This window comes from Xiphophorus hellerii, chromosome 8 (assembly GCF_003331165.1).
Source record: "Xiphophorus hellerii strain 12219 chromosome 8, Xiphophorus_hellerii-4.1, whole genome shotgun sequence".
In the NCBI taxonomy this organism is placed as follows: Eukaryota; Metazoa; Chordata; class Actinopteri; order Cyprinodontiformes; family Poeciliidae; genus Xiphophorus; species Xiphophorus hellerii.
In genome coordinates, this window is record NC_045679.1 from 25,778,064 (window position 1) to 25,799,562 (window position 21,499).

Consider the following 21,499-nt stretch of genomic DNA (forward strand, 5'->3'; position numbering starts at 1 on the left):
TCCGGCTGGTGTGATTTTACAACAAGACAATTATTTTATCTCAGATGAGCAGGATCATTTGGATTTCTTTTCCCTTGAAAGTAATTATTGAATGAATATCACGTGTTGTATTTAGTCAGGTTGTCTTAGATATTGACATTTTCTTGATCATCTGAGATATTTAAGCATGACCAAAAACAGCAATTTGTAGGGGTCAGATAATTTTCACAGCACTTTTAATATCAGGTGGCCACACAAACAGCATCTTTGTCAATTTATTATCAAAATTGCAACGTGTTGCCTGCTTCTCAGTTTGTTTTCAGCAGTTAGTCTCTTAAGCGCCTTTAAATCTAAACCACCGTTTTGAGTTGCTTTTGAAACATAATCAATGAAAACGTAGCAATAGCACTTTGCTAAATGCTGATTGTTGATTGTGTGTTTTATGGCTGTATTTTTGTGTTTACACGACATCATGGAGAACCAAAATTTAGTTTTATACTTCACTGATCTCATTTAAATTCTGATCTCATTCTGATCTCATCAAGGGTGAAAACTCGCCTGTTTAGAGTTACCTCTGATTAATATCAACTGGAACATTTATGGTGTAGTTTTCCTTTTTTTTACTGTGCTAACCTTTCTTTTGTTGTGCTTGCATTGTTATTTTTGGTTTTTCTTCTAATCATGCAAAGCACTTTGAACTGCCTTGTTGCTGAAAATGTGCTACAAAATAAACTTCTTCTTTAGAATAGAATAGAATAGAATGTTCTTTATTTTTCACATAATCCTCTACTCACATGATATCATACACTTGGTGAAGGGCCAAAAACGGGAAAGGTTTATTTGGATTTAGTGCAATATCTGGTTTCAACTACGTTTATTCAAATATGCTAAAACAAAGTACATAGATGAACAAACAGAAGCTTGAGTCCAATAGTCAGCGGAAAACTGCTTCTTTAAAACGCCTAAAGACAATTATAGTTTGCTTGGAAATGACACACTCCGGAGTTAACTTCTTTTTTCTGATGAACTGTCTCTCCAGCAGCTAAATAACGTAAGAAGGATTTTAGTGGGCATGCGCAACGTCAGGGTTGTTGGGGCCTTTCATTTCAATCACACCGTTTGCCGGTTAGTGGGGCCCGGGCGGAGACTGTACAAAAGCTAACTTTAATCAAGGTTTTCAGCAAACGGACGCTCACGGTAGTGAAGTCCGAGCAGCCTTTGTGGCGTCGCATGTTTGGTGACGTCCAACAGCCGACTGGCTGTGAAGTCTTCAGGGCCGAGGCCTAGAGACTTTTTTGCAGCTGACGCTACTGTCATTTTATGTGGATGCCTAGCCAGTTTTCAGTGCCCGGTCTGATCGGGTGTTGTCCGATGAAGCACTTTATTGACTAGCTGAAGCGGAAACGGTCGCAAACGTTCGTCAGCTTGTTGACGCTACCGCTAAGTGCCAGCGAGGAAGTAAGGGACGGGAGGAAAAAAAAAAAAAAATGACATCTCGGAGGTGAGGGGGGCGTAAAGGGGGGTTTTGCTGTCTGGAAAACAATGTCTGGTCACAATGTTAGCCGAGCCAGCTAAGTTGAACAGTTCTCAGCTGTTTGGGGTTCGGTTTGTTGGGGGTAATGAAGGTTCTGGAAGAAAAGCGAAGAGAGTGAAAACAGCTAACTTGGTTAGGTTGCCGGGGGCAGCGCTAACGGTCACTTGAAAAGCCCACTGAACATGTTCAGTAAACAAAACTGTTCACTGAACATGTTCAGTAAACAAAACTGTTTACTCTGTTTTCAGCGGCTCCTTTCACATTCACACGTTTCCCTATGTATCATTTACCCGCGGGGGAAAAAAACCCCCATATATTGGCTAAATGAGCTTTTTATTCAATGTGTGTGTGTAGTGTATAATTATATCAGATATCACATCACTGAAGCTCTGGTATTTATTAAAAAAAAAAAAAGTACAAATAAAATAAAGCCCGAAACTGTTAGATGTTGTAAGTTAGTACTTACACGGAACACATTTAATTAATCGTCAGAAATAAAGTTTCAAAACTGAGGAATGCGATCATATCACATCAAAGTAAGATTTTACATTATTACTATTAGCATCAAGCTAATGTTGCTAATGTTGTTTTTTTTTTGCAAGCGTTTAAAATGTTTTGGAAGGGAGGGTGAGATTTTTAAAGACTTGAAGCTCTCTTGGAAAGTTTATTTTAATCTCTTTCAAACAACTTAATTTGCATGTAACTATGTTGAAGGATTACGGCTTGTATTTCCCTCTCTTCCTTTCTTATTCACAAAAGTTCAAAAATACTAAATCAACACCGATGAGTCCATGAGTGAAGGTTAGCCGTTGCATCTGTGTACGTAATCTGCATCAACAAGACATTTGCTGAATGAAACGTCTTGTGAGGCAATTAAGTGATAAAAATCATTTGAATAAGTGTGAAAGGTTGTGGCAGAGGATTCAAAATATGACGTCCTCCAGGTTATGTGTTGGACAGAATAAGTTGGTCCCCGCTGGGTTTGACTGGAGTCGCAGGCCTCTGCTCACAGAGGGTCCCGCTGGTAGAACATGACAGAAACTGAGTCCGTTCTGGGAAAAATACCGAGTCAGCATCACATGCAAAATATCATCTCTGCTCAGCATATGATCATATTTGGATTAACGGAAAGTGCTGGTAAATGTTTCTCCGGCTAACATTTGGAAAACCATGTTGTGTTCAGCAATAATAATAATGATAAAATCAATTTCACCCCCAAAAGTAAGAAAAACTAGAAGTTTATATTTTGCAATTAAAGAAAGCTACACTTAATATAGTTCTATTTGCACTTCTGTTGAAATATGTGTTTGTAATTTACTTATAAATTCGCATCCGTCTCTGCCGGCCTACGATATTGCAGAGCAGCAAAAGCAAATGAGGTGGATTAGCAGCGCCAGCCAGTGTCATCCATAACATTTTGCTGTGGAAAATAATTTCTGAGACTTTTTTTTAAAGTAAGGGGTGTCCTGGAGAAAGCCTGTTTTTTAAATGAGGATGTTTTTTTTGTGTGTGTTGTTTGTGGTGCTGTGGAGTCACTTCCATGCAGGCAGTTATCTAGAAAAAACAATCAATTTCTTATGACTTTTATTGTTGTCTTAATAGTGCTACACAATATTGTGAAAAAAGCTCCACCTTAAATTGCTGCCAGATCTATATTGATAGTCCACTTCATGCGTTTGTGTTCTGGAAGATGAGTGATTTTTAAATGGGTAGTTACGGGACTGATGCTTCATATTTTTCAAACTCAGTTCCCCATTTAGCATTGAATCCAGTCATGGTTCATCCCCATTCCTCCGTGTTCTAGGTGGTTTCACCCCAACATCTCAGGCGTGGAGGCGGAGAACCTCCTGCTGACCCGAGGAGTGGACGGGAGCTTTTTAGCCAGACCCAGCAAAAGCAATCCAGGAGACTTCACCCTCTCAGTTCGGTAAGCCACGAGGCTCAGGACACAGTTGGAATTCAGACGGGATATCCAAAGCAATAACTTACAAATGGGCAAGTTCTTCTTGGATTTGTCCAGAATGAAAGGGGAACATGCTGCACATTTTAATCGCAATCTCTGCAGGAAGCGCCAGAGATTGCGTTTCCTTTACGTGCATTCAAACGCGTAAAGTTGTGTTTGAATGCACGACTTTGCGTCACCTAAAATGGAATTTTCTGAAAACAGTCGCATCAATAAATAGAAACTCGGGATTAAAAGTATTGGATATACAATTTAGAAGCTTAATATTTTGCAGACAAGTGTTTTACTTGTCTGCAAAGTAAAGAACTTTACTTGGGCAATAAATTGATTTATTGTTGTTTTTTATGATTTCTTTTTGGACAATCTTTCCCCCCCCCCACAAATCCGCTCCTTGGGTTTCCACAGGTCAGAGGGATGTCAGTGCACCCAGGGCAGCCATCTTGTTTGACAAGAGTGTTTTACAGGTTCTATTTATTAGGTCTTTGAAATTAACTGAACTCTGTTATAAAATATTAGGGCCAGACTAGGATTTCTTTTAAAAATACGAGAGTAAAGTCATAACATTACCAAAATAAAGTTGTAATATTATGAGAATAAATTTGTAATGCTACCAGAATAAAGTCGTAATTTACACAAACTGCAAAACAAGGAATAACAACAATTTAAGATGATTAATGTTAAGCATTTTGTGAAGTTTTACTGTATGTTTTACAGAAAAAACTAAATATAAATCCTTCGTCTTTTAACATATTAGCATTAAATAATCATCAGCAGCAGTTCTTTGAAACCATCGGGAAAACGACTGAGTCTGTTTCGAAGAAATAGCCACACAAACTGAGCTGGTCACATCATTTCCTGACGACTCCATGGAAACCTTTTTTTCCTCATTAAAGCAATTTTTTTTCTCTCTCGTAATTTCAAGACGTTTTTGTTGCAATGTTGCGTCTTTATCTTGCTAATATCCTGACTATATTCTTGTAGTAAAGCAAAAAAAAATATCCTCGCAGCCTGGCCCTTAAGCTCTGATGTACAGCTCACAGGAGGGATGATTTAAAAAATGACAGAAAATATTTTCTGTCATTTGTAAAAAAAAAAAAAAAATTTGAAAAGAAAGCGAGAAAAAAAAGAGACTAATATCAAATCCGGTATGAAATAATTAGACATTTTATTTTTAAGCAATATCACCCAACACTAGCTTTACCAGAGAGCCTCCACTTTGCATCCGCTTCACTAAACTAACCCAACAGCGAGGCGGTTAGCTGCTAGCCGGGCAGCATGCAGCAGATGGTTCACCAGGAGCAATCCAGGCCTAAAAGGAGAGCAAATATTAGACTTTCACTTATAAGCCAGACACAAACATGACTTGGAGTGAAAGCTCGGTGTTTTCTGGAAATTCGGATTTAAAGCAGTAGCATGTTAGTGTGCCTCTCCCTGTCCCCATAGAAGTGTTTAGAGCAGTGTTTCCAAACCCTGGCCCTCAAGGCACACTGTCCTACATGTTTTAGAGGTTTCCCTGCTTCAATGTGCCTGATTCAAACGCCTGTTAACCGGTCATCAATTGAAAACACCTGGACTGAAGCAAGGAAATACCTAAAACATGCAGGGCAGTGTGCCTTGAGGACCAGGGTTTTGAAACACTGGTTTAGAGAACTAAATTGATAGTAGAATCATTCGAGCATATTTATGTGAATGATCGCCAGGGGGAAAAAAAAAGCATCATTCATTTTGTTTTTTGTTTTTCTAATACAAAACATGGTTTTATCTCTGGTCTGTCAGGGCGTACATATTTCAGATGAAGTGTCATTAAGTCGGTGCAGCTGACAGAGACGATGTTATTTTAGTCGCAGGCTCGTATTTTAGCTGTACGCTCTCTCATCTTTCTCCTTATTTACTTCCTGTGGAGACAAAACAAGTCCCGCTCGCCTCGCGGACACGGGGCGTTCTCACAAGGGAAAACCAGTCGCTGCTGGTTCAAACCAGCACGTCTCGTCTCTTAACTCCCACAGCCACCAGTAAGCTGGCGACAGTTACATGTCGGTGAGCCTCTGACCTGCCACAAGTTCTCTTTTTCTATTTTCTCAGAGAGCGGTGGTCGCTTGCAATGACTAAGTTTTTTTAATCTGTTGGGTTGAATCAGGAAGAAGAGACATGCTTTTTTTAAAAAATTTTGTTGGTCACAAAAAGCTCTCCACTCATCTAACAGCTTATTTAACTGCACTTTCAATATGTACAGTTGGTATAAGAGACTCCTGGATTAAATAAGGAAACATTAGTTTATAGTTACAGTGCACCAGTTGCAGTTTTCTGGCCCATTACTGATATTTAAAAATCCTAAACTGCAGATTCCCTGTTTTTTTAAATTTTATTTTATTTTTATTTATCGACACCAGCCCTCTTTAGTCCGCAGAACTCTTGTTCTGTTGCCTAGCAAGTACGGTTTAACCAAAACGAAGTCTAAAGCTAGCAGGAGAAATGACTCGTTTTCTTCTACCAAAGACAAAAATCAAATCCTTAAACCACTATAATCTGACGCCACTCCCATAGGTGTAAATCCCAGGGGTGTTGGGGCGAGCTGAACCCATCCAATCTTGGAAAAGTCTAGAATTGTTCCCCCCCCCCCCCCCCCCCCCCCCTCCAAAAAAAAATAATTGAAGAAACATTTGCATTTAAATAATATCATTATGATAAGGCAAAAGAAACAAAGAACGAATTAAATCTGCCATTTATCTCAGGAAAAAAATAAGAATAAATCTTTAGGTCCCCCCCTACCAATTTATGAGCAACAGCAGCGCTGAACGGTACAGGCTCCGTTAGAGCCGTTGGAGTGTGAAGCTAGCTGTTAGCTGTTAGCTGTGGCTCTGCAGCACAAACATAAAACCCTCCAGTAAGTAAATACTTAAAGCAAAAGACATGTAAACCTTTTATTTACTTTCACTGCTCAATAAGAAGAAACACATTAACAATAAAGATCAAACTGCAGTTTGTTGTTTCATTACTTTGGCTGAATCATGATAAACTGCCTCATTAGCAAAACTGCTACACTGCTTTCATAGACTTTAGCTTTTTTGTCAAAGGTAGCAAACATCTCATTCACATTTAGGTCTTCAACTTTTAGTTAATTAGAAGAGTTTGAAACGGGAGGGAGAGGCTGAGCAAGCGGATCCAGCTCAGAGTCTGGGAGCAGAAGAGAGAAAAAAAAGAAAAGCTATGCCTTTATTTCTCACTGTCTTCAACGTAGAGCCTTTAAAAGCACAAAATAAAATCTGAATGTTTTTCTTTATAAACCCTTGTGCTTTAAATGTTACGTTTTAGTTATGATACTCCTCAGATATTCATTTCTATCTACTTGTTGGTTCTCAGTCATCCAGGACATGGCAAAACTAAAAAAGGCTTAAAAATAAAGCAACTGAAGTTTGAATTTAAATAGCCCATAACTTGTATTGGGAGCCATTTCAAAAAAATCAATGTTTATGAGGAACTGTATTAAGAGCAGTTACTCATTAAAGCTTTTTTATTTAGAACCTTACATTTCTGTAAAGGTGTAGCAGAGATTAGGTCAGTCAAACTGAACAAAACTCGCATAGAAGCAACATTTGAATTTTAGTTTTACTTCTCAACAGTTTGCTTACTTAGAAAAACACATTTGATGAGCATTACTAGTCATTTTTGGTCCTGCAGCTTGAATGTGATTTAAAAACCATATTTTACGTTACATTTCACTGTAACTTCGCCGACCCCCCCAAAATTGGTCTTATGATATTTTCCTGTTTATGGTTCCCCCCAATAATGAGATGGGATTTACGCCCTTGGCCACTCCATTTTTGTTTACATCTTGTGAAGAAGGAAGTTCCGCTCAGTGTCTTTTTCAGAGGTTTTTGTGTAGTTTCCTTCAGTGGTTCTTGGTGCAGCGCCCCTATAGGCTAGGAGGTGAACAGTTTTTTTAAAGTTTTTTTTTTGTGGTTTTGGTTGGTTTGTTACAGTTCAGTGTGAAAAAGAAAAACAGCAGCTAAAGTTGTGACACATGTCACAGCTTTGGTCTCCAATTGAACCACTATCAGCTGTGAAAACATCCAAAGTGAAGGAAATTGGGGTCAATTTATTGACGCATCCCTAATTTATCTCCACAGACACACTCAAAGCTCGTTTCTGTTGTTTTAAAAAATTGAACCCAGTTTTTTATCTTATCTTGTTTAATGTACATCTACAAGACTGAAAACATGAGGCAAATTTAATTCTAAAGAATTAGTGTTTTATATATTTTTTGTTTCAGGCATTTTTACCACCACATAGTTGTTGGCTTTAGTCGTTTTGGCATAAAAATCTCTCTCAGAGCTAACAGTTTGGCTGTAAACTGTTTTGATTTGATTGCAAGCTGACATTTTTTGAATATTTTTTTCCCCCTCCGTTTAGGCGAAATGGAGCCGTCACCCACATTAAGATCCAAAACACAGGAGACTACTACGACCTGTACGGCGGGGAGAAGTTTGCCACGCTAGCCGAGCTGGTGCAGTATTACATGGAGCATCACGGGCAACTGAAGGAGAAAAACGGAGACGTCATCGAGCTCAAGTATCCGCTCAACTGTGCCGACCCAACATCAGAGAGGTGAGCGCAGGACGTTATCAGACATCCAGACCATTGAGCTTCGATGATAATGTGGTAATGTCACGTGAATTTGTCATGTCCAAATTCTGACAGTTTCCAGATTAAACTAAGTGATGATGAGTTTAGTTTCACTTTTAGATGGGGATCTTGAGGTGAGGTAATGGTGTGGTGTGCTTGGTGTGTGAGAGCCACCAGTGCTAATGGTGCAGAAGTTTTTGACAAGTCAAAAACACTCATGGCAGCCTGGCTTTGCTAGCATCATGGAACAAATATCATCTTATGCCATGGAACTGTAAGGAAGACACACAACAGATTACAGGAGTATGATATGATTTAAATTCGGCTACAATTGATGCATGCCACCTCAAAGGAAATCTACAAACATATTTCAGTCCAGTTTTTTTCAGTTATTTTGAAAGTGTATTGTCACAGAAAAGAAAATTCTCATATATATATATATAGCATTTTTTATAACAACTGAACTTAACTTAGTTACTTGAATGTGCTATAAAATCGCATTAAAAGCAAGGTTTGAGGATGTGATGTAGTTTTATTTAAACAAAAGTTTTACCGCTATACTTTAATCCTTTTGGATTGCAACATGTTTTAGTTTGTGTGCTACTCTCTTGAGTTATTATAAGGTTTTTCTTTGTTTTTTTCTTGCCCATCACCCAGATGGTTCCACGGACATCTGTCGGGTCGCGACGCGGAGAAGCTGCTGACGGAGAAAGGCAAGAACGGCAGCTTCCTGGTGAGGGAGAGCCAGAGCCACCCCGGGGATTTTGTTCTGTCGGTCCGCACCGGAGACGACAAAACGGACACCAACGACGGCAAACCCAAAGTCACTCACGTCATGATCCGCTGCCAGGTGAGCGAGGCCAGCTCCTTCATGTCCAGCTTCCAGTGTGACGTTACAATGAGGTCACATTTACCTGCACTAACTTATCACGTGCGTCCTTCACCCAGGGTGACCTGAAGTACGACGTGGGGGGAGGAGAGAAGTTCGACTCCCTCACAGACCTGGTGGAGCACTACAAGAAAAACCCCATGGTGGAAACTCTTGGCACCGTCCTCCAGCTCAAGCAGGTCTGCTCTGTTTTCAGTTCAGTAGGGCAATTTCTGCTCGGTAGAAAGCTAACCTGTCCGTCCCCCTGCAGCCGCTGAACACTACCCGCATTAACGCAGCCGAGATCGAAAGTCGAGTTCGGGAGCTGAGCAAGCTAGCAGAGGCCACGGACAAGGTCAAGCAAGGCTTCTGGGAAGAATTTGAGGTAAAAAAAATAATGTTGCTGTTTACAGAACAAATAATAGAAGTAGAAATACGTTTCATATTCCTACTTTAATATTAAACGTATGTTTATAGATGTGCATAATGAGAGTCGTGGGCAGTTATTTTTCCAATGCCAAATGGTTGGTTTGACACAAATCTTCCTAGTAAATATTTAATAATAAAGTACAAAAGTTTTAGTATTTTGTTGCCACTAAACCTGTCGCAATCCGCATGATAAATTAAAATGATCTCAATTAAATTTGAATTAAATTTCCCATTCTGATGATTTAATGTTTGTTTTAGTGCAACTGTGACATAATCCATTTCATTTGTGCTTTTGGTTGTCTGTTTTTTTTTTTTCAGTTTTATTTATTGTTTTGGGTTCTCGTGTTTTATTGTGGATATTTAAAATATCTTCCAGTTCAGCGAAGTGTTGTTGGTTTTTGTTTTCTTTTTTAAATTCAAGTTTATTGGTTTTTGAGAGGGTGATCATTTTCCCATTATCAATGTAATACCTGGAAACGGTCTCAAAACCATCGTATTATTATTTATCGCAATAATCTAATCAATAATCTTAGTGTGAATTCAACAGAAGTGAAAACAGTTATTTTAATTTTTTTTTTTTTTTAACTCATTAAAATTTCCTGTGAACCTTCAACATTTTGTCCCTTTTTTCTGTAGAATTCATCTTTCTGTATCTAGACCCAAACCAGATGATATAAAATGTTGTTTTAGTCAACAGTAGTTGATGGATGGATGGACAAATAAATAAATAAAAACAAACTAGCACTGCAAGTTGTTTTGAAAGGGATCCAAGGCCTCATCAGTCCATCTCAGGGCCTATAAAAAAAAAACAACAAAAAAAACTCCCACAGCATTAATTATGTCTCTTTTCTTTTCTCCCGTTCAGACTCTGCAGCAACAGGAGTGCAAGCTGCTCTACAGCCGCAAAGAGGGTCAGCGACCAGAAAACAAAAACAAGAACAGATACAAGAACATTTTGCCTTGTGAGTATCGCACACAGCTCTTGAGATTTAAAACAACTCAAGTTGGGTTTTGTACTAAGTGTTTTTTGGTTTTTTTTTGTTTGCGCTGACAGTCGACCATTCGCGCGTTGTGCTGAACGATGGCGACCTGAGCGAGGCCGGCGCCGACTACATCAACGCCAACATCATCATGGTAGACTTTCCTGACCCCTCACCTCCTTCAGGGCCCACACATATGCAGAGACAGTTTGTTTGTAACACCAGAAGTTATTTAGCTTAGTAACTCACACAGGCAACGTTTTCAAGCCTTTATTGCTGTTAATTATAATGACTTTCTCTGTTAAGTTAAAAAAAAACATTAACTTTAAAGGGGCAGGATTATGTAAAATTGACTTTTTTGAGCTTTACATCATGTTATAATGTTATTTCACCCATCAAAAACATACATGAGGTGTTGCCTTGATTCTTTCATGCATATTTGAGAAATCCTTTAATCTCCCCTGGCAACTATTCAGCTGTACAAAACTCTTAAACTCTTGGAGGAACCGAAGGCGCATCGCCTCCTTAGAGCTGCAGTTTCCACGTTTCAGAGCAGGCCTCCCCACACACACACACACACACACACACCCACACACCCACACACACACACACTCTCCCGCTCAGCTCCTTCAGACTAGTCAGCAGCAATTAGCAAACACCTGATGGAACTTCCCATCACCTGAGCTCATTATAGGAGCTACTTCTCAGTGCAGCGCTAGTTAAAAATGTTGCTAAAGTGTTAATAGAGGAGCCATGTAGTGATGACTTCCTGAAGGCGGAGTTTCAGAAAGAGCAGGAGTTTTTAAAGAGACAGAGGCCCCAAGTCAAGGCGTTTAATTACAAATAACAGCTGATATTAACATAGTTACTTGATGGTGCTGTAAAATGGAACTATGTGCGTGGAAAACTCATAATGGTACCCATTAATGCTTAGAATATTGCATCAAAAACATTTTTAATCCAGAGAATCAGTTTCTTTCATTGCTAGTTGATTTGTGTTTCTTGGCCTGAATGTGTGCTTGCAGCCGGAGGCGGACTCCAAGTGCAACAACGCCAAGCCGAAGAAGAGCTACATTGCCACTCAGGGTTGTTTGCAGAACACCATCAGTGACTTCTGGAGGATGGTGTTTCAGGAGAACTCTCGGGTCATCGTGATGACCACCAAAGAGGTGGAACGAGGGAAGGTAAGGATTCCTCGAATTAGACTGGTTTGTTGCGTTAGCTGTTTTTTTTCATCTGTCTTTTAGCGGTGGCCCTTTAAATCCAACTGGTCAGATTTAAATCAGACTTTAAAACGATGGAATTATCTCCACAGAGCAAGTGTGTAAAGTACTGGCCCGAGATGTCGGCTCTGAAGGAGTACGGCGCAATGCGCGTTCGCAACGTCAAGGAGACGAAAGCTCACGACTTCATCCTCAGAGAACTGAAGCTGTCCGAAGTTGGTCAGGTGAGTTGCCCGTCTGCCCGTCAAGCAGGGTTGTCGGAGCAGCACCGTAAGGATTTGGGAATTTAAAAGTTTCAGACAATGGACGGTATCACATTTCTGATTGGAAAACATTATACTTGCGATCCCAAACTTGCTTCAGGGTAACACAGAACGCACAGTGTGGCAGTACCACTTCAGAACCTGGCCGGACCACGGCGTTCCCGCTGACCCGGGCGGCGTGCTGGACTTCTTGGAGGAAGTCAACCTGAAACAGGAGAGCATTTTGGATGCTGGACCCATAACAGTACACTGCAGGTACTCGCATGTCTACACTAAAAAAAAATAAAAAAAATATCACTGACTTAAAGCAGCAGTATGTAATGTTTATAAAAATATTTTTACATATTTTTTTGAAACTGTCAGCCTTCTCCCAGTGCTCCTAGAAAAAACTAATCAGAGCCAGGAGGCAGGTGTTAGCACTAGCATAGCCTGCTATGAACGCTAGGCTAGTTAGCATAGCCACTGATGATGGTGGATAAATGGTTTTTCTTTATCAGCGAGTAGTTTCCCACCCTTAACATATTGAGCAACAAGTAGATGAGGTTGATTGACAGCGCCAAGACCCGCCTCCTGGCTCTGATTGGTTGTTTTCGTCTGGAGCGTTGCATTTCTTCAGACAGCAAAAGTAGAGGAGGTGCATGAGATTGGTCTTTTCACAGATTATCTGCATCATTGTCACAACATGGTGACAGTTTTAACAAATATGTAAAAAAGAAAAGTACATTTTTGTAAAATGTACATACTGCAGCTTTAATACAGAAACAACTTTAACTCAGACTTTGGTTTTCCCATCCATCCATTAGTGCAGGGATCGGACGGACAGGGACGTTTATAGTGATCGACATCCTGATAGATGTGATCAGAGAAAAAGGTGAGAACGCTTTTTATAAGGATACAAAAATGATTAAAAAGTGAACTAAAAAACAGTGATTTATAAAAGTATTACCTGTCAGCGCAACATTATCTCTCCAGGCTTACTCTGAGGAGTAAGCCTGGAGAGATTCTTGAGCAAATCATTTGGAGTCATTTAGTTATATTTTTTTGTGTAATGTTTATAAAGCAGTTAATTCTGAAAAAAAAGGAGAAAAATGACATGTTCTAGTATTTTAAGTCAAGTTTATTTGTATAGAACATTTCAGCAACAAGCCAGTTCAAAGTGCTTTACGTTATAAAAACACGGTAAAGTCACCAACTGTGAAGCAAGCAAGAAACATTACATTTTGTCTAATGTCATCATCAAAATTATTAAGCCAATACACAAAATATGTTGATCAATTTTCTGTTTACTAATCAAACGCAGCTCTAAACAGATCCTTGGTTTAAAGGATCTCGGAGTTCTGCAGTTTTGTGGAAGCTTGTTGCAGATTTGTGAAGCATATAGAAGCTGAATGCTGCTTTAAATCAAATAAACACAATAGTGAGCAAAATGTAACCCCCCCCACCCCCCCCTGAGTCTTGCGACAAACTAAAGCTGAATCCAGTGGAGTTCGTTGCGACTTTTTAAAATTTTTGTTTTAGCTCTAACCCAACATTTTCTAGTGTTTTGCAGCAGGGTGCAGGCGAAGCGGTACGTCTTTTCAGCCCACAGAATTTTCTGTGGTTTACTTGGAAATTAAAGAGTAAGGACTGTGCTTTTAAACTCACAAACGCAGCACACGCTTAATGGCCCAATAAACACTGTAATCTGTAGCTCAAAGTGTGAAGTGTAGTTCCTGCAGCGTGAGGTAAAGTCTAGGCAGAGCTGCTTAGAGCAAGCCTCAGTATGAAGCCGACTATGAGGAACAAACTTCATGTATTTGTAATTAATCTCTAAAAAAAACCCAAATAAAATCTGTTTTATGCTTTTCATCTGCTGAATATTTACACTGATATCTGCTGTTAAAAACAAAGTATAATTCATTAAGTTCTTATGTACTGGCTTCATTGGACAATAACATTCCTTTATAAAAAAATGTAATAATGTAAAACATATGTATTCAGCAAATGATTTTCCATCCATTTTTACTATTATTGGAATATACTTATGTATACGTTTTTATGACCTCATCATAAAGTTCACTAAAGATGATCAAAGTTGAATTAACATAGACTTATGCACATTTAAAGGGAACTTGTTGGGATTCCTTTCATTTTTAATCAACCTATAATTGCGTGAGAGACTGATATTATCCACTGATGTCACCTACCGTAATTTCTGGACTAATGAGCACGCCTGACTATAACCTGCACCCTCTGACTTCAAAATGGGGATTTTTTTATTTTTATTTTTTACATAATAGGCAGCAGGCAGTCTATGTTGTAACATCAGAAATTTACACAAACGTTTTGTAAATGTCTAATTAATTGCATGCAAGTAACATACACGAGTACTGTTTGGAAAATGCTTTTTTTCCCCAGACATTGTCTGTAAAACGGCCCCAAGAATTCAGTAACTACCTAAAAATGTCTTGCATTTTATTTCTATGGGACAGTGCAAACTAATGTACTGGCAGTGTTGTTGTAAATCTACCAGATTTAGCAAATTGACAATTTCCATCTATAGTTCCATAAAACAAGCAAAAAAATAAACATTCATACATTAAAAAAATACAGTGAAAGAACCCAAAAATAATCTATAGTTGTGCTTTAAGAGGCTTGCATAAAAAAAAAAATAAAAAAAAAAGTTTCTGGTTCATTTCATGATACAAAGACCCCAAACCTGTAAACCTGATTTGTGCGAGACGCCGTCGTCTGAAAGTGTCTCCGTCCCACCGCAGGGGTGGACTGTGACATCGACGTGCCGAAGACCATCCAGATGGTTCGCTCCCAGCGCTCGGGGATGGTGCAGACCGAGGCGCAGTACCGGTTCATCTACATGGCCGTGCAGCACTACATAGAAACGCTGCAGAGGCGCATCGAGGAGGAGCTGGTGTGTGCAGCCGGTCGCGTCACGGCTCCGTCTCCAGCCGCCCCGGCTGTTTGCTGTAACGATCTGTGTTCTCTCTTCCCCCCCCGTCCGCAGAAAAGCAAGATCAAAGGACGCGAGTACACCAACATCAAATACTCGTTGTCCGACCTGTCCGGCGGAGAGCAGAGCCCCTTGCCGCTCTGCTCGCCTAGTCCGACTCCCGTCTGCACAGAGTGAGTAATCCTGGGAGAAGACGGAGCCAATTTCAAGTATTTCTAACGCTGATGTTGTTTCTCACTGAACGGTGTTGGTGTGGTCAGGATGAGGGACGACAGTTCCAGAGTTTATGAGAACGTGGGTCTGATGCAACAGCAGAAGACCTTCAGATGAGACTCGCCTTTAATTCCAGGACTCTTTATCAGTTCCAGGTAACTACTGCATATATCAAATCCCTGCATTATGCAGTTCCTGTAAGAACTGCTCAACCCGTTGGATGTTTTGCCATTCTTATTGCCTTTATAAATCAATCATAATCAGCAGAATTTAGCTTTTTTTTAATTTCTTTTTTTGCAAAAAAACCCCGACAAAAATATCCCTTCAGTGTCAAAGTGAAAGCTGATTTCTACAACATAATGACAATTAAATATGTAAGCTCTTAACTTAGTTCAGTAGAGGTCAGTTCAATTCAAAAATTGTATTTATTAATTCGGGGTGTCCACATATTCTTAAAGTTTTATATTCAAGTATCTAAAATTAAAGCCTTAAGATGTCCTGAATTCATTTTAAAAACTTTTCTTTAAATACGATAATCACATGTCTAAAATTTTGTCTTGCCAGGACTGTATATATTTCACGCATATTTATATTTGATGTTTTTTTTTTGGGGTCAAGCAAAAGCTTGAGTTGAAACTATGTATCTGTTTCAATGTCCTAAATCTGTCATTTGTGCGTCAGATTTGCAGGCGTACCAGAAATGTGCGAATATGAAGGTTCCGGCCAGAAAATCTTTGCATTTAAAAAAAAAAAAAAAAAAAAATTCAAACCATGCGATTAATTGCGTTGAAAAAAAAAAAGTCATTTAAAAATTTTTTTTTCATTAAAAATTTTTTTTTAGAATTTTTTTTAATTATTAATTTGTAAAATGTCAATTTTAACAGAAATTTTAAACACATGCAAATTGAGTTCTCAACGAAAGTTACAACATTTAGTTGGTCAATGCAAAAATGATGCTATTCATTAAAGCTCAAAGAAAATAAAATAAAATCCATGCTGCAATTTTCAATAAAATCCAGCGCGTCCAACCAAGAAACAGCAGACAAATCTGAAGAAGGAAGCTCAACAGATGACATCTCCAAGAAGTGATCTTATTATAATCTATCTTGTATTCAAACCAATTTTTAAGAAAATCCCCCAATTATGTTTTTCCTTCCAGGATCCTGATACCTGACGGTTTTTCGCCAGCTACACCTTGACGCCAGAGACTTGACCATGTGGAACAATAGGAGGTGTGGTTGAAGGGGAGGGGTGGGGACAGGGGGTGGGGGGCTTGGGACACACAACAACCAAACTAAAACCTGAGGGAGAACCAGACGGCGGGCTCATAATCTTGTCGCGCTTTCTACTCGACCATTTTCCCTCAAGTTGAACTCTAAACCACTGTGATCATCAGAGGAGCCTTTGAGAAGCCAAACGCGTCACCTGCTTGAAGCCCAGCTCCAGTTCAAGCCTTGGGGGAATCAAGGGGGTGGGGGGGTATACACAGTTAACCTTCGCTCATCTTCTGTATATTTTATGTTTTTTTCCCTTTATTAATCAAAGTTAAGGTAGAGTATTTAGAAAAAAAAAATGTGAGGAGTTTCTCGTGAAAAGGCCTGTGCCAAACCCACAAGTGATTTCTTATTTTCATTGGTCATTTTTTTTTTAGCTCCATTATGTGAACCGGTTTTGCCTTCGACACAGGAAAAAAAAACAAAAAACCCCGATGGTTTCTGCATTGTAGGGCAAAATTACCATCCATTAATGTTTGTAATTAATAAAATGATTGCTTATTAATTTAGATTTATAACCCAGTGACTTTTAAAATGAGGGTTTTTTGTTTTTTTTCAGGTATTGAACCACCTGAAATGCACTCAAACTGAACTTGTGTAGAGTGTAAATGATCTCTCTTTTTTTTCTGTCTTCTAGTTTACATAGACTTAATATTCTTTCAGTGGAATTCAGTCTGTTTATTAACCATTCCTTAGCTGAAGCCGGGTATCCTTAATGCTGCGCTTTTTGTTGAGCAGCAGAGCAGTTTCAGTCTTGAATTAGCTTTTATAAATGGTCTAATTCTGGGTTGTAGGGGAGGAGTCACCACGGCGGCCTGCATTTCTGCCACACACAGTATGTTGACATACTGAGATTTCAGGGGAATCTGTTGTCTGTTTCACCTGCTGGCATCGTCACAGGTCCATGGCTGCCACAGTTTTGTTTTTTTTTGTCTTTTTCTTTTTAATTCCTCATTTTGTTGTTGTTGTTTTTTTTAAATTCATTTCTTTATTTTTTATTTTTCACTATTGAAGACAAACGCCTGTTGTGTACCATTGCCTTTTTACGAACACCACGTGTACTTAAGTTTGAGAGTCACCGTTCAACGAAACAATCGCACATCTCTCGGCTTCTAAGACGTAACATTGGGTCATTGACGTGGTTTACGCACACACACACACACGCACACACACACATACGCATCTAAACAGCTTTTTTAGGAAGTCATTCCAACCAGTGTTTAAAGAAAATGTTTGACATTTTGTGAAAAGAACTGATTTGCTTTATCAAGGCTTGTGTTCATTTAGACAATTGCATTTATATTTTTTCTTTTGCATCGTCATCAAAAGTTCCTCAAACTGCCGAATCCAGAATTTAGTCGCGTTCTATAGAATTTTGTGGATTTTCCAACCAACGTATATTGACACGTAAAAAAAGCAAAATGTTGCTTCTCCTTAAATCCGGTGTTCCACAGGGCAGTGTCCTGAGCCCACTGCTCAGCTTGTTAATACATGTATCCAGACACAGGCAGAAACGGTGATAGAACGTCCTAAGAGGGTCAGCGGTTTAAGATATCCCAGCGTTCTCTCTTAGGTCCTCTGTAGTGCTCACCTTACTGGGTGGAAACCGTGACGCCATATTCATTTTAAACGGACAATGGCACCTCAGCAGCAACCCTGACATCACTGTAGGCACATTTGGGGTGATATTGAACTAAAATGCATCTAAAAGACATGCAAGCTTTGCAATACTTTCTGCACCAACGATTTCAAATTGTATCTTATCAATTAATATATATTTTTATCAGGTAGCTGTACTAAAATGTAGCCAACGCCTACAAACCGACTGAAAGAGATATATGTAGGGGCTGTGGGTCTGAACGGGGCTAAAAACAAGAAGTGGTTTCAAGAGGGAAGTTAAGTGCTGGATTTATTTTTGGGCTAGTTTCATACGTCAGGTTGACAAGACTAATCAGCATCTCTCTCTCTCTCTTTTTTTTTTTTTAAATCATGAAATTGGAGGGATTTTTTTTTTTTTTCCAAAATGTCAAACTCCACAATCAGCTGCACTTATGCAGAGCAATCCTTACTCTCACTCAGACACGTAACTTCAGCATTGCTCCACTTGCTTTCTGCCTTGAGAAACCGCAGTGTTGTGGTTGGACTTACTGTAACAGTGCTGACTCTGAATCTCTCACATGATGGTCGGGGCGGGGGTGGAGGGTGGGTGGGTGGTTGGGGAACAAAGTGGAAGTTGCTGTGCTCTTTGCCTTTGGAGACACTTTTTTTCCACAACCACTGAATCAGGGCCGACCAGCTTCTCTTTTACTGTAGGAATCATGAAGTTTTCTCAGCGCCGTTCTCTCCTGCTTCAACGTGTTCTTTGATTATTCTGATCGAAGTCCATCCTCTGGTAGAGGCGCTCTGTGGCGTGGTGCACTGTATGCAGTTTTCTCCTTCAGACGATGACTCTGTTCTCGTCTGGTCTCTTCTAGATCGCTTGCTTTCTTCCTTTGTTATTTTTATTTCTTTGTTTTTCCATGGTGTGCTTGTGTTCTCGGACGCTTTTTTTTCTTTTTCTTTCTCGTTTTTTCTTCCTTATTTTTTTTTTCTCTCCTTTTTCTTCCCAGATGATTGCTCTTCTCCATGAATCATGAAAGCAATTTTGATGCATAGAGGTGCCTTCTATGCATAACGTGTATTTGTACAACATGGCTGCTCTTCTAGCTCCGGCGCCATCTTGAGAACGAGTAACAACTAAATGTGAATTCCTTCGACATGAACATCCTGAACCCAAAAAAGGAAGGAAAAAAACAAAACAAACTAAAGCAGGATCCCGAAGCAAACAAACTATATTTTTTTGACATGTATATTGTACATGAACACCAAGTAGAAGAGAATGTACTTGCTAAAACATATCTACTTGCCAATAAAATATACTGTATGTATATTCCTTGCAGCTTTTCTCCCTGAGACATGGGGAGGAGCCTCTCACAGAGCTTAAGAGGTGTATTGTATGACTTTGAATACAGTTAACCATGTTAACTTCCTCTAAACAATAAATGGCTAGCTAATGCCTTGTTAACGCACCGTCTCGCGTCTTGTGTGTTGCTTGCGGCTCAGATTTGCTTTTGTAAACCTTTTTTTTTTGGGGGGGGGGAAATTTGTTAGCTTGGATGCTGTTATTTCAAAAACAAGAGTGAGGTGTTTTAAACGTGAACTTTAACATCAGTTGGAGAAAAAAATAAAATAAATGGCGGCTGCGTAGCTGTTGGAATATGGAAAATGGAACTTTACTGGCAACCTTGGAATTCATTAGCGTACTGTGCTCACTGTGGTTTGGAGTTTGTTAGCATCTAAGGTGTCGCTGAGCCACGCTCAACAACATATATATACTGTATATCTATATATATAGATATATTTTTAGGCATGTTAACCCTCTATGGCATGACGTTTTATTTATTGGGGGAAAAAATATTTTCCTGCATTCTTTGGGAGCTTTGTGGTCCCTAATTACATATCAATCATAAAATCGGACCCCGACTCCGCCCGGAACCAGATTGGGGTTTGTTGCCTCAGGGCAACATTGTGCTACAAGGGATCTAAAACACCAAGGTTTTCTACAGTGATTATGAAATACAAATCAAACAAAAATTATATTCATAAAAAAACTTTTTTTTTTGACAAAAATGAATCACACATGGTTCCAACTCACCAAATACAAAATTAACAACTAACTTTCATTAATGAATGGTACATTTGAGGAAATGACTTAAACGAGCGTTTGTGTGTTTGTACGTGTGTGTGTTTGCAGAGTTAGAATCACTAAGGATGTTGCTATCAGTTTTTTTCCCCTATTATATGTAAAACATCAGGAAGGAATTGCTTGCTGATGTGAAAAAGAGTGTATATTACATTTCTGGTATTTGATTATTGACATACCTGTGAATCACCATCTGTTTATCTGATTATCTATGAGTTGTAATGACCAGATTCACATTAGTGACTATAGTTAGGGCTGCAGGCTCTTTTTTTTTTTTTTGAAGAGTTTGTAGTTCTGATTCTTTGGTAGAATTTGAGCCAAGCAAAGGACAACATTTCCACCAGCTCCCATATCTGGTAGATTTGATGGTTGCACGACTCGCCCTGTGTAGGTTTTAAAGTTGTAAGAAACACCATCTGCACCAGCCATATGAATGACCCTGCAGCCCCATATTTTTGGTTTTGGCAGCTATTGCTTCAGTTTTTGCCTGCCTTGGAATAGGAACATTTGTTAATTGATGAGCAGCTTATCTCCCTTTGGGACTGAAGTTAGTTTTGAGGATAAACAAGCAATGAAATAATGGTGGTACAGTGGATGCTCATGTTTTCATCGGGAATGACCCCAACTTACGAACCATGCACCTTTTGTCCATGAAATGATCTTGCATCCATCTCCTGTTGCTGTTGGTTAATAATAAAGTAAAAAAAAATTGGCTTTATAATTATTTTGTAATCAACTGCATATCAACGCATTAGAATAATGTCTGAACAAAAGGGCCCCAGCTGCGCAATGTTGCCCTGAGGCAATAAACAAAAAAAAAAACACAGGTTTAGCACATAAATTATAAAAGAAATTGTCTTGAAATGATCTACAGTGCTTCTTTACATACTCATAGACATAAAAATATTTTTAGTTACCCAAAATTTAAACATTAAGAAAAGTGATGTACAACTTACAAGTAGGAGGCAAGGTGTAGCATGCAACTCTGCTTCTTAAAAAGGTCTGCTCCTCTTCCAAGTAAAAGGTCACATGAACCTCAATACCTCATTTATTTGGACAAAAATATGTCTGGTGGTACTTTAAATCATGCCTCCCAAAAAATAAAATAAAGGGGCAATGTGAGGTACAGAGATGTGGTTTGTTGTCTGAGGGCAACGCCATGAGGGTTAAAATCTTTAGTGGCCTGAAGGTTAATATATTCTTTACGTTTACATCACTGCTGCTGTATATGTACATGTAAAGATAAAAAAAACAACTATTTTTTGTCACTCATTTTAGAAAGTGAAATTCACAAAAATTCATTACCTATAGAATTAAATATTTCAAGCTTTTGTTTTTTTGTAATTTCAATTATGACTTCCAAAAACCCCAAAAATCAGAGTAGCAGAAAGTTTGCTTACGTTATATGTGTGAACTTTAACCCTCCTGCGGTATTAACAGATGGGGTCTTGTGGACCCCAA

At 39.0% G+C, this 21,499-nt stretch overlaps 1 protein-coding gene across 1 annotated transcript; it reads left to right on the forward strand.

Annotated features, from left to right (window-relative positions):
* The first annotated feature begins 1,201 nt into the window (after positions 1-1,201).
* Positions 1,202-16,278, forward strand: ptpn11a (protein tyrosine phosphatase non-receptor type 11a). The gene is made up of 16 exons (XM_032569484.1): positions 1,202-1,480; positions 3,318-3,440; positions 7,887-8,081; positions 8,757-8,949; positions 9,048-9,167; positions 9,239-9,352; positions 10,262-10,358; positions 10,451-10,530; positions 11,402-11,560; positions 11,692-11,823; positions 11,963-12,117; positions 12,666-12,733; positions 14,619-14,770; positions 14,864-14,982; positions 15,070-15,177; positions 16,182-16,278. Exons 1-15 carry the CDS (start codon positions 1,467-1,469, stop codon positions 15,137-15,139), a joined length of 1,791 nt encoding a protein of 596 aa, XP_032425375.1. The 5' UTR covers positions 1,202-1,466; the 3' UTR covers positions 15,140-15,177; positions 16,182-16,278.
* Positions 16,279-21,499: the final 5,221 nt, after the last annotated feature.

What these genes read in the sequence shown, in the direction of transcription:
- ptpn11a (XM_032569484.1), top strand. An exon ending in ACGTCATGATCCGCTGCCAG is followed by an intron (nt 8,950 to 9,047) that starts GTGAGCGAGGCC and finishes TCCTTCACCCAG; the next exon opens with GGTGACCTGAAGTACGACGT. An exon ending in TCAACGCCAACATCATCATG is followed by an intron (nt 10,531 to 11,401) that starts GTAGACTTTCCT and finishes GTGTGCTTGCAG; the next exon opens with CCGGAGGCGGACTCCAAGTG.